At 41.5% G+C, this 17,233-nt stretch overlaps 1 protein-coding gene across 5 annotated transcripts in view; it reads left to right on the forward strand.

Moving 5' to 3' along the window:
* Window positions 1-17,233, forward strand: part of NCOA7 (nuclear receptor coactivator 7) — a 158,001-nt gene that overhangs the window by 90,797 nt on the left and 49,971 nt on the right. For 4 of the 5 annotated variants that reach the window (XM_055310424.1, XM_055310425.1, XM_055310426.1 and 1 more), the window contains exons 4-8: window positions 7,910-7,989; window positions 9,959-10,066; window positions 14,390-14,503; window positions 15,078-15,203; window positions 16,594-16,778. In XM_055310424.1, the coding sequence (XP_055166399.1) occupies window positions 7,910-7,989; window positions 9,959-10,066; window positions 14,390-14,503; window positions 15,078-15,203; window positions 16,594-16,778 (613 nt within the window). Of the gene's footprint in view, window positions 1-2,846; window positions 2,927-7,909; window positions 7,990-9,958; window positions 10,067-14,389; window positions 14,504-15,077; window positions 15,204-16,593; window positions 16,779-17,233 lie in introns of those variants that run through there. The other variant, XM_055310427.1, reaches the window with a different exon arrangement.

The following is a 17,233-nucleotide window of genomic DNA, read 5'->3' on the forward strand; positions in this document are numbered from 1 at the left end:
CACTTATGGGAAAAGCCAGCCTTTTCTTAGTGGTTTACAAATGCATTTTTGTGTTACGTTAAATCCCTTCAATATAGTTGTAATTTTTGGTATTTCACCACAGTGTTTTAATTGCTATGGCTTTATAATCATGTGTTTTAACACCAAAACAGTGTTCTTACTGTCATTTTCCTTTAAAAATAATTTTGGATAGTCTTGTGGTGTATTTATGCTTTCAGAGAAATATGATGATCAATTTTGCATGTTTCCCTTCTCCAAATTTTTTTTTAATTTAAATTGCATTTAATTTAAACATTAATTTGAAGGGAAAGTGAAATATTTACAAGAATGAGATTTCCAGTTTGGGAACATTATATATATATATATACCTCCCTTTATTCAAGCTTCCATTTACATACTTTTGTAAACCTTTTAAAATTTCTTTTATATATCTTGCCACTATCTCATATTTATTCCTAGACATTTTCTCACTTCATAGTATTATGCCTGGGACGTTCCACAGTATAACTTCTATCACACATAGAGAAGACTCTTCTCTGGCCACCTCACTGAACAACTTCAGATTTCTGGATATTTTTACAATGTTGGTTCTTTAGGTAGGCAGTTCATGTAATAATCAGATTTTCTTTCTTTTAGTATGTAAAACTCTTTTATCTTTTCCTTTGGCTAGAGATTCAAAAAAAAAAAAACAGTTGAGTATGAACCGTGATGGTAGGAATTCTTGTATTTAGAGTGGTTTTAACATTTGTGTTCAGTTTCTGATAAAAGAGAGCATCCTGGTTGCCTCAGGTGTGCCTTGGAGAGCTCCGTGCTTGATTCCTAGAGACCGTCAGGTGCACCAGGGGCACCTGGAGTATATCCTGCGCCCAGGCTGCAGGCAGCCTGTGAAAGGTTACCTCCAAAGAACGACAGATTCCCTCTTCCTCCTCAACCTCCTTCTCCTCAACCTCCTCCTCCTCCTCCGAGTTCCAAGAGTTCCAAAGCGTTGGTCTCTGTTTTGTTTGTAGTGTTGCTGCTTTCATCTCCACTACAAAGTTAAGTTTTAAGACCCTAAATTCTTGTGGTTTAGTCGTGCATCACATTAGGTTAGCTTCTTCCTAACAGGGAAGCAGCATGGGTGATAGTATGCCCCGAGGCCTTAAAAGCTTGGCTGGAATTGCTCTTAGGCACCCATTTCCCAGAGAACCCGGGCATAAGAGAAATGGGGTGGGGCCTCTGCAGGGCCGAGGGGTATTTCTCCCACTGCACACCATGCAGTCTTTCTTCTAGAAAGCTGGGGTGGGGGCCTCCCTGGTGCCAGAGTTTAGGCTGTGTTTAGGTAAAGAACACGCTGCCTGTACAGGCCAGGAAGTGATCTCATGAACTCATTGAATTTCCATTTCTCACAGGGAAATTGCTTTTGATATATAACTTTTAGGGTTTTGTTGATTTTTCAGAAGCACATTTTCAATGAATATCAAAGAGTAACTAAAAGTTCTTCATGTTTAAGGAAATTCACTGCTATTTTTAGTTTTCTAATGGTGGTATTTAAAATTTTTTTCTTAAATATAATAGCTATTTAATTTCATTGAAGGCTTCCTTGGCATGTATCAAAGTGATCAGATCCGGTTTTTCTCTTTTAAGCAATTTATATAATCCTCTGTCATGTTAGTGTTCCATCACTCCTGTGTTTTGGGAATGAAACCTTTTTCCTCAAGGTTTATAATTTTTTTCAATACCCTGCTCTATTCAGATTGCTGTTGACTTACGTTGACTGCATTATCTCTATCACTAGCATTTGTTAAGCACTTACTCTGTGCCAGGCTCCGAGGTAAACACTGTGCTTGTCATCTCATTTAATCTTTTGAACTACGTCATGAGGTAGTTCTTCCTTTTACAGAATGATGAGGAAGTGAAGGCACAAAGATTTCAAATAACCTGGTTAACATTGCACAGCTGTGAGAACGTGTCAGGGGTGCTCTTTGAACTCAGCTCATCTTGACCCCTAAACCAAACTGTAATCGGGAAAATATTTGGTGACGTGAGGGAGATGGCACATGACTTGATTTTATGGTCAAAGTCCTCAACTTGTCACAGCCACATGCATCAGTTCGCAGTATAGGGATACGCTGGTCCTTGGAAGTAGATTATTGTGTTAATCAGGTGTGGCCCTTTCTTGGAAAGATCTAGAGGGACATAGGCCAGTTTTGCCTTTACAAATCCATCTCGTTTGGATGCCGTGGAAAAGTGTCCTCCCTCTTGGGATGGATGTTGGGGACCCTGTGCTTCAGCTCATGTACCCTGTTCAGACAGGCTTATGGCAGAGATGGAAGAAAGGGAGAGAATGGATTGTTCCAGAAGAGTAAGAGGACAGGACACACACATGCCGGTTAAGTGGAAGGTCAGCACAGGTTTGGCCTTTGATGTAGTTTTCCAATTCTGTGTGTGCGCATTCAGATCATTGATAACAGAATCAAAGGCTCATCCTGTCTCTTTCGTCTCAATCCGTGTAGAGCTTGTGGCTTCAAGATCCAGGGAATTCACAGCTGCCTTGTCTGTTTTCAGAGACAGTAGTGAACAATGTCTATTGTCCTGACCCCGCCCCGTCTCCGTGGTCCCGATGAGCCAGACGCTCAGGTTTGAACGACCTTGGTATTGTCGTCTTCTTGCCGTTTCTTCCCTCAGAACCAGACCATCCAGCCCGAGCCGCATTCCTTAGTGTGCCCTACCCACCCCAGCACGCTCGCAGCGGAGGTCACTACTTGCATCTGAGCCTCTTATCTTTTCCTATAAAGCTGTTCTCCACCTGTGGTAGGCAGGTCGGCGTCCTCGTTCCCAAACCCTGCCAGGCTACGCAGCAGACGCACCTTACAGCTCTGGATGGAACGAAGGCTGCTGACCCGCCGACCTTAAGGAGAGCATCCCGGATCACGCAGGTGTGCCCAGTGTAAGCCCAAGGGCCCTGAACAGGGCGAGAGGAGCACAAGGGGGGCTGTAGCCCGCTGACACCCGTGTCAGCCGAGGAACGTACCGAACTGCAAGATACTAACTCTGTGGGGGGTTTTAAAGGTTTTATTTATGTATTTATTCACGAGAGTCACAGGCAGAGGGAGAAGCAGGCTCCCTGTGGGGACCCCCATGTGGGACTCAATCCTGGGACCCGGGGGTCATGGCCTGAGCCGGAGGCAGACGCTCCAGCGCTGAGCCCCGCGGGGGCCCCCGTGTCTAACGTGGAGGCAGGACATTTGTGGTCGCTGGTTTCAGTAGCACCAGGACAGGACCCCCCAGGACAGTCTCCGGGCCTCACCCCTGCCTCCCCACTCCGCAGGTGCCTGTCACTCGCAGGTGGCTCACTGCTTCCCTCAGTTCTCACGGTGTCACTGGAACGTCACCGTCTCCACCTCATTTTAGCCACAGGCCGTAGCCCTACCTCAGGGTCAGGGTTGGCCGCACCCAAGTCGAGCCACTTCCAGTGTTCACGGTGGGCACCGCATGGCCTCCCCGGGGGTGTCTGCGGTTCCTCTCGGGCCTTCCTCTGACTTCCCTCCTAGGGCGCGGGCTCTCCTGGGCTCGACCCCCCACCCCGGGAACCACGCATCCTTCCTCCCCCACATCCAGGCCGCCCTGGGGCCCCCTCGCCCCTCCGATCCCCTCGCAGGGCCCCGAGGCCGAGGCTGTTCTTCGGGGACACTTGCGTCCCGAATCTCCTCGGCGGCGTGGCCTTGCATCCTAGACTCCCGGGCCTCCTCTGACTCCTCTGATGCGACTCGGACACCTGGGCGCCGGGCGCACCCCCACAGGCCCACACCGCCTTCCTCCAGGGGTCTTGTCAGTTTTGTCACAGTAATTTCCTTATGAGGCTGGAAATACCATCTCTGAAGACTTTTTTTTTTGTCTGAGGCGGGGCAGGCAGGAGGACGTTCAGCTGCTTGGGTCTGAAAGGTGTCGCTTGCTCCAGGTCCTCCTGAGCAGGGGAAGGGACAGACCTGGGGGGATCTAGAAGGGTCTGAGGAGGCCACAGCTGGCAGTAAAGGTGTCAGGAGTATCCCTGGCAGGTCTTTCATCCTTGGAGATGGGGATGGGCCCCCTGGAACCCTGGAGGCGGAGCCGCTCGGGGCCTCCTGGACTCTGCAGCCGAGCCTGTCTAGGGAAGGCGTGCAGGCCTTGCTCACAGACACAGTGCTGGCCGTCCTTAAAACCACAGCAAACACCCTGGGAAGCAACACGAAGCTTCACCTGTGCTACTAGAGGAAGACGATCGAATCAGGTCCTTAGAAGTAGCCGGTTCTTTGCCTTCCCTGTGGAGTCCGTTGTAAAAATGGCTTGTGGCCCTGATGGGTTCATAGGATATTCCTGGTGTGACGCTCTGGCAGCGAAACTGTTGTCCATAGCCCAGCTCGTCAGATGCGTTGATGTTCGTGGGGGGTTCATTCAGTCCTCCGTAGGGACCGGGTACCCCACCAAAGATGAGCCCTCCGAAGGTGGCCAGGCACCACCACGCTCCTTACCTCGACAATTTCAAGACCTTAGATTCCGGAGGGAAGGCTGTTTGTCCCCTTTATCTATAGTGTTCCTATGTCTGACATTTTTCTGGCCTACCCACCCATGACAGAGGAAAATAAATTTTTTAAAATATTTTATTTATTTATTCATGAGAGACATACAGAGAGAGGCAGAGACACAGGCAGAGGGAGAAGCAGGCTCCCTGCGGGGAGCCCGATGTGGGACTCGATCCCAGGACTCTAAGATCATGCCCTAGGCCGAAGGCGGCGCTACACGGCTGAGCCACTGGGGCTGCCCGAAAAGAAATTTTTGTACTGATTCAGGTGGACAAGTTAATTTTATCCAGAACGTTCAGCCCACACCCATTTTGCCTTTGCAGCTGAGCAATCTGGAAACCCATGGGTGGGTGGCATATGGCAGTGATCTCCCAGGACCGGAAAGAATTATGCACGGTTTATGGACAGGCGTGGTCCAGAAGCTGCCACAAATGGGAAAAGTAAGGGCCCTAGAAATGGGAAGGGCTTGCGAAGGGATGGGAAGGGCCCGTTTGGAAAGCAGGAGCACCTAGAGTGAGGACTGTGGCGACAAGGAGAGGGGCAGGAGTGTGGGACAGACGAGAGCCGGCATATTCACAGGGTGGGACACCAGATCATAAAGCCCTAGAGTTCTGGGATTGGGCTTTTTGACAGGCTGTGCAAACTCTACCATCCACTGATTCTAGGGTCTGGGGGTCTGAGAAACCCGCTCTCCTCTTCCTGAAGTAAAGTAGATGTGGCCACGTGAGGGTGGGGAGGTCATACTGGTAGAGTCCGGAGGAATTTCCAGAGTCTTGTTGGTTCTGTGAATGGATCCGATTGGACATAATAAGGACTGGACAGGGACTCTAATGACAGCGCCTATTCCTTTCTTCTTGATTTTCAATTATTAAGTAATCTAAAGGAAATATTTAAAAGGCTGTTAAATACCACATGAATTAACTCTCTTCATGTGTCTGTGTTACCTTCTCAGTACGCTCATAGTTGTCACGTGGGTGCAGTGCAATTGGTGAGCTGCGTGTGGGGTGTGGGAGGTCATAGGACCCCCGAGCCCATCACACTTTGTAGTTCACGGCGTCGCATCCCTGGGCGGAGCTGGGATCCTTGTTGGTCATTCATTAATGTCTTTGTATCTTCCTTCCCCGCTCCCGCTTCTCTCTACTGCACACACTCTATTGGGCGTGTAGACTACCCTGTGGATGTGGCCTCGACAGATGTGTGGTTGTGTGTACCTAGTTCACATATACCTCATGGTATTCTTCTGTATATTCTGGTCTTTTTCTGTTGATGCAAACATGCTGCAGTGTGTGCTTCTGGCGTGATATTTCTAATTACTGCCTAGAAGGCCGGAGCGTAGCTACTACATTTTGCTTACCTTCCAACTTTCTGCTGCCACAGATGATGCTGTTACGCACATTCTCCAGCAAGTGACTCTATTTTATATAAAGTCTATACCTCCTGGGAAGGGTGTATGTTGATTGCTGAGTCATATGAGCTATATATATATATATTTGATTTGCTGGAACGGCTATACCAGTTAACATCCCTACTAACAGTTCACATCTCTGCCAACACTAAAATTGTCCAGCTTTCTGATTTTTGTCATGCTAATAGATGTTAAATGATGCCTTAATCTGCATTTTTCTGATCACATACAAATTAGAGCATCTTTTCATAGTTAATTCAATTTTGTATTTTTTTGTCACTTTAATTTTTTACCCATTGCAGTATGTCTCTCTTGTTTTCCATACCTGAGTTGATCATATTAAGATGTATGGAACCATGAGAATTAATTTAAATCATAATGTAGCTTCTAAACACTTAGGTTGACCTGTTTTGACCTGATCACATACAAATTAGAGCATCTTTTCATAGTTAATTCAATTTTGTATTTTTTTGTCACTTTAATTTTTTACCCATTGCAGTATGTCTCTCTTGTTTTCCATACCTGAGTTGATCATATTAAGATGTATGGAACCATGAGAATTAATTTAAATCATAATGTAGCTTCTAAACACTTAGGTTGACCTGTTTTGACCAAAAAGTCTGCGGCCTAACTTACAATGTGTGGTTGGACCCATTGGTCTTCCCAGATTTTCAGCTTTATAAATAATATTGCACTAACCATATGTTATGATATATGGCAGTTTTCTTCTTTTGAATTTTTCCGTAGGTTAAAACCCTAAGGGAAAGGTTACTGACTCAAAGAATGAACATTTTTATGGCTATTGTTGCATATTGACAAATCACTTTCTAGGACTGTTGGTAGGAATGTAGATGGGTACAACCACTGTGGAAGACAGTATGAAGGCTCCTCAAAAAATTAAAGATAGAAATACCATATGATCCAGTAATTCCGCAACTGAGTATTTACTCAAACAAAATGAAAACACTAAATCAAAAAGATATATTGTAGCACTATTTACAATAGCCAAGATATGGAAGTAACCCAAGTGTTCACTGAAAAATGACTGGATAAAGAAGATATGGCTGTGTCACATATATGGAGAGAGGGTGGGAGTATTACTCAGCCATAAAAAGTAATGGAATATTGCTATTTATGACAACTTGGATAGAACTAGAAGGTATTAGGCTAAGTGAAATACCATATAATTTCATTTGTATATAGTATCTGAAAAGACAAATGAGCAAACAAAATAGTCTCTTAAACACAGAGAACAAATTGGTGGTTGCCAGAAGGGAGAGGGCAGAGAGGATGGGTGAAATAGGTGATGGGCATTAAGAGGTGCAAACTTCCAGTTACAAGATAAATAAGTCACAGAGATGAAAAGTACAACATAGAGAATATAATCAGTACTAGTGTAATAACATTGTATGATGGACATTGGGTAATGTATAGAATTGTTGATTCACTGTATTATTTTAATTATACTTAAGTGAAAAAAACAAAAAATAAAAGTGCAGTATTGATTTACATGCATCATATATATCATAACTATACTAGCTTTACTTTAACTCCATCATTATGTATTATCATTTGAAACATTAATAACTATAAAACATTACCTTGTTATTTGTGCTATTTGATTATTGTTAACATAAATCATTTATTCAGGTGTTCATTGATGAATAATATTTTTTTTAAGAGTATGGTCTATTTGTGCCTTTAGTCCATTTTCCTAGTAGCGTCTTTTTTGTTTTCTTTAAGTCAGTGTGAATGTGTTGTGTGTTTTTTTTTTTTAAGATTTTATTTTTAAGTAATCTCTATACCCAGTGTGGGGCTCCAACTCACAACCCTGAGATCAAGAGTCTCATGCTCCACTGACTGAGCCAGCCAGGTGCCCCGAAAGTGAGTTTTAATATACTATAAATCACCTTTTCCTCAATCCTTGAAAATGAAATTATTCATTTACATACATTTTATTCTTCAGATGACAATCAAAACAAAACACATGATAAAAAAGAGAAGAAGATGGTGGTTCAGAAGCCCCATGGTACCATGGAATATACTGTAAGTATAAACAGGAGGTATGAACATTTGTTAACACCACTAGATCTGCATGATCTTTCTCCCTGACTCATCCTGCCCCTTAGCTGCACTCCTCTTGTGTGTCCATGAATTAATGAAGCTTCTTAAGATCTTTTCTATGTCATTCCTCTTCCCTCCATATTTTCTCCTTGGGCCATCTCATGTAAACCTATGACTTGAATTACCTTTGATATGCCAATGATGGCCAATTTTAGGTCACATCCTAGACGTGCTTTCTGAGTTCCATCGCCACAAATTCACTTGCCTACTCATCATACCTGTCCACTTCCAGGCTTGGTATTTTTTCAGGAAGCAGCGGCTCTATCAGCCACGCATTTCTACAAGCCAGAACTTTGTCCTTGACATCTTCTTCCCATGACTCTCCATGTTCACTCTTAACCTCCTGTGACCGTCCAGCCAGATCCCTTCATTGTGCTCTTTCACAGATTCATATTCCTTTACATAATTTACCTCAGTTTAACACTATTGGTTCATTAATGTGATTGTTATTTTAAGGTCTGTCTTGTGCCTTGATTTATGTACCGTGGAGACAGACCCTTTTTTGGTCACCATTGTGTTTATGGTGCTTGCAGGGTACAGGCTTCTATATTGTTGAATCAGTAGATGACTAATGCTATGCCTGTGTCCACTACTACACCTGCATGGTATGTGTCAGGTGCTCATCTCTCTCCTGCAGCATGAACTCCTGGAGGCCAGGAGCTGTGTCATTTATCCCAGCTCTATTACAAAATAAACACTCAGCATTGCTGAGGAGTGTTCTCTGACTTCTAATGAGAAATTAAGTGCTGTTGCCATTGCCTGGTTGTGATTTTCTCATGTGTATTTATTTTCTACTCATTATTCAGATGCTATGCCAGGCTCTATATAAGGCAAGCAGCAAGCCCTGATCCTTCCCTGGCATTTATTTTGGAATAGTAAATTATCTCCAAGCCTTTCTAGAGTCACACAGAAGAGCCCGACACAGGAATTTCATGCTCCCTGTTCTGTGAGCATCTCTAGGCATCTCTCTGTAGGTTATAGAATTAATCCTTTTTAGAAGAGATTTGGGCGTGCTTATTCCACTTTGCCATGGTCTACAATATGTTTTCATCCCCATAACACCTAGCACAGTTCCTTACCTCATCGTAGATACTCAAGAAGTGTTGGGCTATCATTAATAACCATATTAACTCTTAAGGCCATGTGTGTATCCAACAGTATTATCCACAAGCCCCTCCTAAGAAATGAGACGTGGCATTAGCGAGGAGATGCTTCACAACAATGATGCAGTGAGAGTAAATAGCAACCCCCACGTTAACTCCTATAAATAGGTGATCAAGTTAGTAATGCAGATCTGCCTGCCTGTTTGATTTATAGGTCACGGAGATTAGTTTTACTTAACAAGTTTTTTTTTTTTTTGTACTTGTCATTGAAAATAAAAGGTGATTCATAACATCATGTTTAGAGAACCATGCTAGCACTTACCGGATTGCTTATTTTGCTCCAGAACTGTCGATGTCCAAGCATCCGTTTAGTTTTAAACATTTAATGATTCCAGTATCTGTCCCAGGGTCTCTGACTTGATGCTACATTTATGTCTTATCGTGATTTATGTAACGGCTCCAGATGGCTAACGTTTTTCTCCTTCCCTGAACTCCCTATACACAAAGCTAAGTTGTGCCAACATAGATTTAGAAATCTATTAGTGGACACTGAAATTTGAAAATAAGGGAGCTCAGAAATGAATTGATCTAAGACTTTGCTCTTCCGTGGTTTTATTAAGACTTGAGAATGTATTCACTTTCTTTTTCAGAATATGTCTGGTTAGAACTACTTTTCATTCACTCATATCACAAATAGATTAATGTTGTCTACTAAAAGGAAAGGTTTGTTTTTTGTTTTTGCTTTATACTTTGAATCTTGTTTTTTTTTTTTTTTTTTATTATTCTAGGCTGGAAGCCAGGACACCCTAAACTCCATAGCCCTGAAGTTTAACATCACTCCCAATAAATTAGTGGAACTGAATAAACTTTTCACACATACTATTGTTCCAGGCCAGGTAATTCTTTTCTTGTTGGATATTACTTTTTTAGAAGTTTTGCATTTATCTTTTATTGCCATTTTTGATGCTTCACTGTTAGTGTCACGGGATTAACATTGGTGATAATGTGCATTGGTTCAACCTTTCCCTTAGATCAAGAATTTTAAAAGCATCCTGGAATTGAGGAACTGTTGAGAGAGGAAGGCTTTGCAAATGGTTAACACAGTTTACTTACCTATCATTAGTTTATGTCGTGGATGTTCCCTTTGACATCAGGAGAAGATAAATTTGGCTTTTTGTGAATGTAACTCAAATGTTCTTAGAATGTTTAATTTACAAATGCAAATTTCAGTTTATTCTACTCTTGGGATACATAATGGCCATCATTTGATTTTAAATTAGGCAGGATTTTGGAGTGCCTGGGGTGGCTCAATCAGGTGAGCATCTGACTCTTGCTCTCAGCTCAGGTCTTGATCTCAGAGGTCGTGAGTTCAAGCCCCGAGTTGGGCTCCACACTGAGCATGGAGCCTACTTTAAATAAATAAATAAGACAGAATTTTGGCATATTTATCTTGATTTGAAACCTGACAGAAATGGTCAACCAGCCAAAAACAGAGACATTTACCAGGACTATCAAGAAAAAGGCACACAATGTTTTTTCTCCGGGTTTTTTTATACTTTATTTATTAAACTGAATGAAATTGACTAATTGTGTAATTTTGCCACTCTTGGTTAAACCAGCAAATTCTTTTAGTATGTTCCACATGTTTGATAAGATATTCTTGTATTTTTACTTTAATACTACATTTAGCCAATAAATATTAATGAGATACTCATTGGGAGATCCTCCCCAAAGACAGGTTTCCAGTCCTATCCATGGAACTGTCTGGTTGTCATGAGTATCTTCTGGTTTCATTGTTGACTTACTTGAGCATCTTCCTGTATCTCTACATTATAGTGATATTTAATTCTTTCAGAATAGATACTGCTACTTCTAAGTACGACTTTATTGAGGAAGTGGTGATATTGTTCTTTGCATTTCATTCAAGGGCAGCATATGAAGCCAACGGGCCCTAAATTGGCCAGTCTGTGTTATGGTGCTTTTAATATTTATGTTCTTGTCAAAAGGAAGAATTAGCATACTGCCAGTACCAGTTAATGGAGGGGAAATATGCATTTAAAACTCTTCAAAAACTAATAAAAATTTATCTCCAGGAAAATTAATAGTAGATTTGTCCTTTTTGGAATTTCTTATCATCTGGAGTATTGCTGCATAATATATCACTGTCTCATAGCAGAGAACCTAGATGTAAATTTACTAATTCAAGGCTAAAGACTGCTGGAGTCTAGGAACATAATTTAGAATGATTTCTTTCTTTTTTTTTTTTTTAACTATGTCCACAAATAAAATATTAGTACTAGATAAATTAAGGTCCAGTAGCCAGTAGGAAGCAAAAGGAGAGTTTTAATATGCCAATTATAATGGAAAAAATGCCAAAAATAGGAGCCCTCAAGCTTTGTTTCCGACTGACCTTGTAGTAGCTGTTTGACATGAGCAAGTCCTCGGTTTCCCTTTTGGATCTCAGTTTCCTAATCCCTGAAGTTAGGGGTTGGGCCACAATATCCCTGATGTCTTTTCGAGCCTTTGCTATGCTGTCCAGCTCTTATATAACTGAACAGTTATGCGCTATTGACTGTCCCAGGACCCAGCTGTAATCAGGATTTTGCTGACAAAGACAAGAAATCTAGAAGAGTGAAATTGAGGGGCTTTCAAAAACTATAGATAACTTTTTGTTTTCAAGGGTTTTTAAGTACTTTTAGTGCCTGAAGGGGTAGGTATTCCTTTCATCTCAGTGGGTCTGATAACTCAAAGCTGCTTTTATCTGCTCTGATACCAAAACATTTGAGACTCACCCTCCTAGAGACTGATTTGATGGTCCCCAGGAGGTAGGAAAGGGAACTGGTCTGGCTGGGCGAGTGACCATATGTAAGAAGTCATTCTCAGCGGAAATGGAAACTTCTTGAACTAACATCTTACTAGAGACTTTTTGTTGCTTAAAAGGCCAAAACCAATAAGCAGAAAAGCTTAAATAACTGAGGCATAGAAATTTCTTTAGAAGTCCTGAGTTTGGCTGTTAGTTTGGATGCTTACATCAGATTTCAGGACATGTACAAAAATGTACTCTTTCAAGCAGTTATCTTGAGCACATGCAGAAGTTAGTAACCTTGCAGATACATGGTTCAAGTTGTTTTTTATAATCACTGAGTACCTTAGCTGCACATGCTTAGAACAATTTCTGAGCTAAAATGATGACAGGTTTGTTTCACAGTAAAGAACTTGAAGACCTCAAATCCCTCATTTGCCTGTGTGTGGGAGCAGACTCAGTTATTCTCAGAAGTCAGGAGGTAAACTTTACCCTTGCCCATGTTCCAGGTTGACTTTCCTGTTGAGGTAGCCCATGTTCTTACTGAGCTTTCCAGCATCCAACACAGATAGTCACCTCTATCTACACTGCAGTGAACTGTGTAAGCACAGGAATTATCCCTTTGATTTGACATTTAGAACATGCCAGACAGTAGAACTTAACCTGTATTGCCTAACACTTGTCAAGAGCTCAGATACAAAAATATATATATATATTAATGGAGAAGTGCTTGGAAGAAATGTCATCTCTTGATTCCTCTAGTCTAGATACATAAGGTAAGTAAGAGCTGTATGCCAAGACCATATCATTGTAGCCTTCTGTAAATTGCTTTTATTGAACTCTACACTTTGGCATTTGCCAATGATCCACATCGAAGATGTATAAATAAAATATTAAAATATATATATTTTAATATTTTATTTATTTACTTACGAGAGACACAGAGACAGGCAGATACATAGGCAGAGGGAGAACAGGCTCCCTTCAGGGAGCCTGATGTGGGACTCGATCCCAGGATCCTGGGATCACGACCTGAGCCGAAGGTAGACGCTCAACCACTGAGCTACCCAGGCTACCCAGTCCCAAAGATGTTATAAAGAACAATTCTCCAAAACTGGTCATTGCATTAACTGTCTCTGTGTCATCAAAGACCAGTAGTTTCAGCCTGGGATACTCTTTAGGAGACTTAGTGAGAAAATACGTAGGAGAAACCGACTTGTTTTTATCTTATGGAAGTTGAAGTCTGCTGACTAATGACGTCCATCTCTTTGCGTTGTTTCTTCGGAAACCCAACCCATTTTATGGCCCACCTCTCAATGAGTGTTTTGGTAATTTTGGACCATGTAGTTTCAGGAGTCATTAGTCCTCATCTTACTTATTGCTCTTTGATGTTGGTTTTCCTGCCTTTATTACAAGGTGTCTTTTGTTGTTGCTTCACTTTTTTTTTTCTGGATTAGGGAGAGATGTAAATAACTAAAGTTGAAATAGAGACAGGATGGGGAAGGGTGATTAACAATATTGAAAGGTTTTTATGGGAATAATGCTGAATTATGTTTTATGACATTAGAAGTCCTCATTTTAAGACTGCATATGGGGATCCCTGGGTGGCACAGCGGTTTGGTGCCTGCCTTTGGCCCAGGGCGCGATCCTGGAGACCCGGGATCGAATCCCACATCGGGCTCCCGGTGCATGGAGCCTGCTTCTCCCTCTGCCTATGTCTCTGCCTCTCTCTCTTTCTCTCTCTGTGACTATCATAAATAAATAAAAAAAAAAATAAAAAAAAAGACTGCATATTATACATGGCAAAATGTCACTTGTCTCATTATAAGCATGTTGAATGGAAAGATCATAATAACATCTCAGGAACCAGTACGTTTTGCAGAAGGAGGCTCTTGTGAACAGTTTGGGAGATTTTAATTTTTGTTTTTAGATAAGCTGACAGTGATAGAAGAGAAAGTATTGAGATTATTGATCCTACTTTGTACAGCTTATCATATAATGATCTTATTGCGTTAGCACTCAGGGCCTGCACACTACGCTCCTTTCTCCTCTCTTTCCTTGTGCTATTAGTACCCTTCCTTGAAGCTTCTTTCCTCCCTATTTAAATCTCCCATACTGATCAAAGCTCCGCATGGACCTACTTGCTTTATACGACGTGCCCAGGGTGCTCACCCACCTTATTCTCCTCTTCTGTGAGCTCCTGCTGTATCTATAGATGTGTCCCATACCTTTTGCACTGCACATATTCCTGTTTCTGAGTATTGTTTCATAGATTAGGCTAGAAGGCCCCAAGGTACTTATGAGCTTTGCAAAGCCATGTACTTAGCATGTTACTATACAAAGAGCAACTGTTCCAAACACTGCCTAGTGTTGCCTGCCTGATTCTTGGTACTCAGCTTTTCTTTCCCATTCACAGGTCCTTTTTGTGCCAGATGCCAACTTTCCTTCCAGTACCCTAAGGTTATCATCATCTAGTCCTGGTGCTACTGTCTCTCCTTCATCATCAGATGCAGAATATGATAAACTGCCTGTATGTATGCCATTCATGAGCTCACGTTTGTATTTATCAAATATATTTTTTGAGTCGTAGAATTTTACACGTTGTTTTTCACTTAGGTTTTTATCTGTAATCTCCCCAAATGGGAGATTTGTTATTAGTTGAGAGAATGCATCTTATCAAAAAGAAACCTATTCACGTTTAAGGTCTCAGAGGCAAAAATGCATACCTCGTTTATGTAAAAAGTGTGAAGTTAAACTCTCCGTGAGACTGATCCTTTATTTGTACTTCTTTTACTCTTTTTTTCTAGAGAACTTGCGCTGTGAGCTAAATATGAATTCCTTCATTTAGATTATTTTCTAAAAACATTTGAGCCATTTTTACGGTTCCATATGTACACATTTGTTGCTTAAACCTTAATTTAATTTGGATATTTACTGTATTTGTGATCATTTTTAAAGGATGAAGGATATTTGCCTCATTTTCATGTTGAAGTTACATAGAAACAAGTTCCTTATGGGGAACTTAAATGTCTTGATTTTCTTAAATAATCTGTTTTTTTAAAAAAATCCTTTATTTGACTTTTGGAATTTTTGCTTTCTTAAAGGATGCTGACTTAGCAAGAAAGGCCTTAAAACCCATTGAAAGAGTCTTATCATCCACTTCCGAAGAAGATGAGCCAGGCGTGGTAAAATTTCTAAAAATGAATTGTCGATACTTCACCGATGGAAAGGTATATAGCACTGTAATTTGTTTCCTTTTCTTGGACTCAATGGAAAACTAAAGTAGGTTCCAAATAACTCAAGACAGGAGACATTAAAATATCTTTCCCAGAGTTTAACTTAAGATTTTATGTAAGTGTCCATTAGTTTTCCCCTGTTGGATGCCTGGCATCTTACTTATTATAGGATCCTCTGTGGCCTTGGATTTATCATTTCATGTTTCAGTTCTTGGCCCAAACATTGCTAGGGAACCAGTATAGGATATGCTTGACAGCAAAGGCTGGAGTTTGACTCGGTGAATTTAAAATCCAGTTCTGCTTGGAACTAGCTTGGAAACCAAGGACATGGTATTGGAGTTGCCTCAGCCTCCACTTTCCTCATCTATAAAATAGGAACAATAATAAAATTTAATCTGTAGGGGGGTAGTAATAAAATAATAAATAATAAATAAATAATAAAAGATGGTTGGTGTGTTTTACAAAGAGCAAATCCAACTCTTAGTCTCTGAAGAAGGGGTTATGTTGATATATAAAGTGAATTCCTATGTTCATAGTAGAGACTTCATGCCAGGTTCCAAATGGTAGGAAAATACATCATTGATATGCATTTATGACTTCTGCAACCAAGGATAAGTAATTCTTGAAAAATGAAAAATTTTTCACAAAGATGATCAGTTAACTCAGTAAGAGAACCAAGATAAAGAATCAAGGAATCTTCTGTGTCCGGGTTCTCTGGTAGGTAATATCCCTGTGGCCATCTATAAAATAGTATGCTGACCAAGCTTCAGACAGAAGCTCCCACCAAATTACTGGATTTTGCTATTAACTTCCATCGTTTACTATATTCATTTCTGGTTGCAAAAATTTCATATCCCTATTTGTGTCACATTTTGCTGAATGTGGCCTTTCTAAACATTTTAGAGAAAAATATTAGGGCTCTCATTGGGCACCATGGCTCTGAGACAGATGCTTCCATAGCACAGTAGCACTCACTTGTTGGACACATGGTGAACATGTGCTGAGCGACTCGGAAAGCACCCGGTTCTCAAGTGGAAAAGCACTTGGGACAGCCCTTCGCAATTTATAGTGAACGGGGGGGGGGGGGGGTGTGGACATAGGCATGCAACCCAGGATCCCACTACAGTTGTGCTATGGCAGCAGCTCTGCCAGGAGGCTCGGTTGGCTGCAGTGGCGAGGCAGCTCTGTTTTCTCTGCCTCACTGCCTAGCGCCCAGCACTGCATTTCCTCAGCCTGTTGCTCTAGCGTCTTAAAAGGGATGCAATTGCTGTGTAGGATGCCACAGTTCCCCGGGACTACCCGAATGGCAATGTGAGTTCTTGAAAGCCACTGTGGTGGTTGCATTCCTGCTTGTCATGATTCTGTTTTGTCCTTTCTCCTGTAGGGCGTGGTCGGAGGCGTCATGATTGTTACTCCTAACAACATCATGTTTGACCCTCACAAATCTGACCCCCTGGTCATTGAAAATGGTTGTGAGGAGTATGGCCTCATTTGTCCCATGGAAGAGGTGGTTTCCATTGCTCTCTATAATGACATTTCCCACATGAAGATCAAAGATGCCTTGCCATCGTAAGAGATATTTCTTTGTTAACCTAAACAAACAAAAAACTTAAAGTGTTTGGAGAACTAAATGCAGTTAAAAGGCAGGAGTGGGAGATTGTGTAGCGGTGAATTGGAAGGTGGAAGATTTGTGCAGTAGATTTTTCTTTTAATTGAAAAACGAGAGGAAATGGAGATAAAGGGGAAGGTTGAATGTACAAAAATTGAAAGGAGAAAAGCAAGAACACCAGCACATAAAAATGGTATTTCTTTGGCTTATTTTTCTGAAAAGCAATGCATGTTCTTAATGAATTAATAGAAGAAGAAATGAAGTTTCTCTGAAAGAATTTTAGTCAGGTTACCAATAAAAGAATAGCTTTTTTCTCTCCATTTAGTTGTTAAGCAGAGTTCTGTTCTCATTCACACTCTAGCATGGGCAGTCCTCCTAACTCACATCTTCCCTTAGTCATCCTGCACGGAGAGAG

The sequence above is a fragment of the Nyctereutes procyonoides genome, unplaced genomic scaffold (genome assembly GCF_905146905.1).
Source record: "Nyctereutes procyonoides isolate TBG_1078 unplaced genomic scaffold, NYPRO_anot_genome, whole genome shotgun sequence".
In the NCBI taxonomy this organism is placed as follows: Eukaryota; Metazoa; Chordata; class Mammalia; order Carnivora; family Canidae; genus Nyctereutes; species Nyctereutes procyonoides.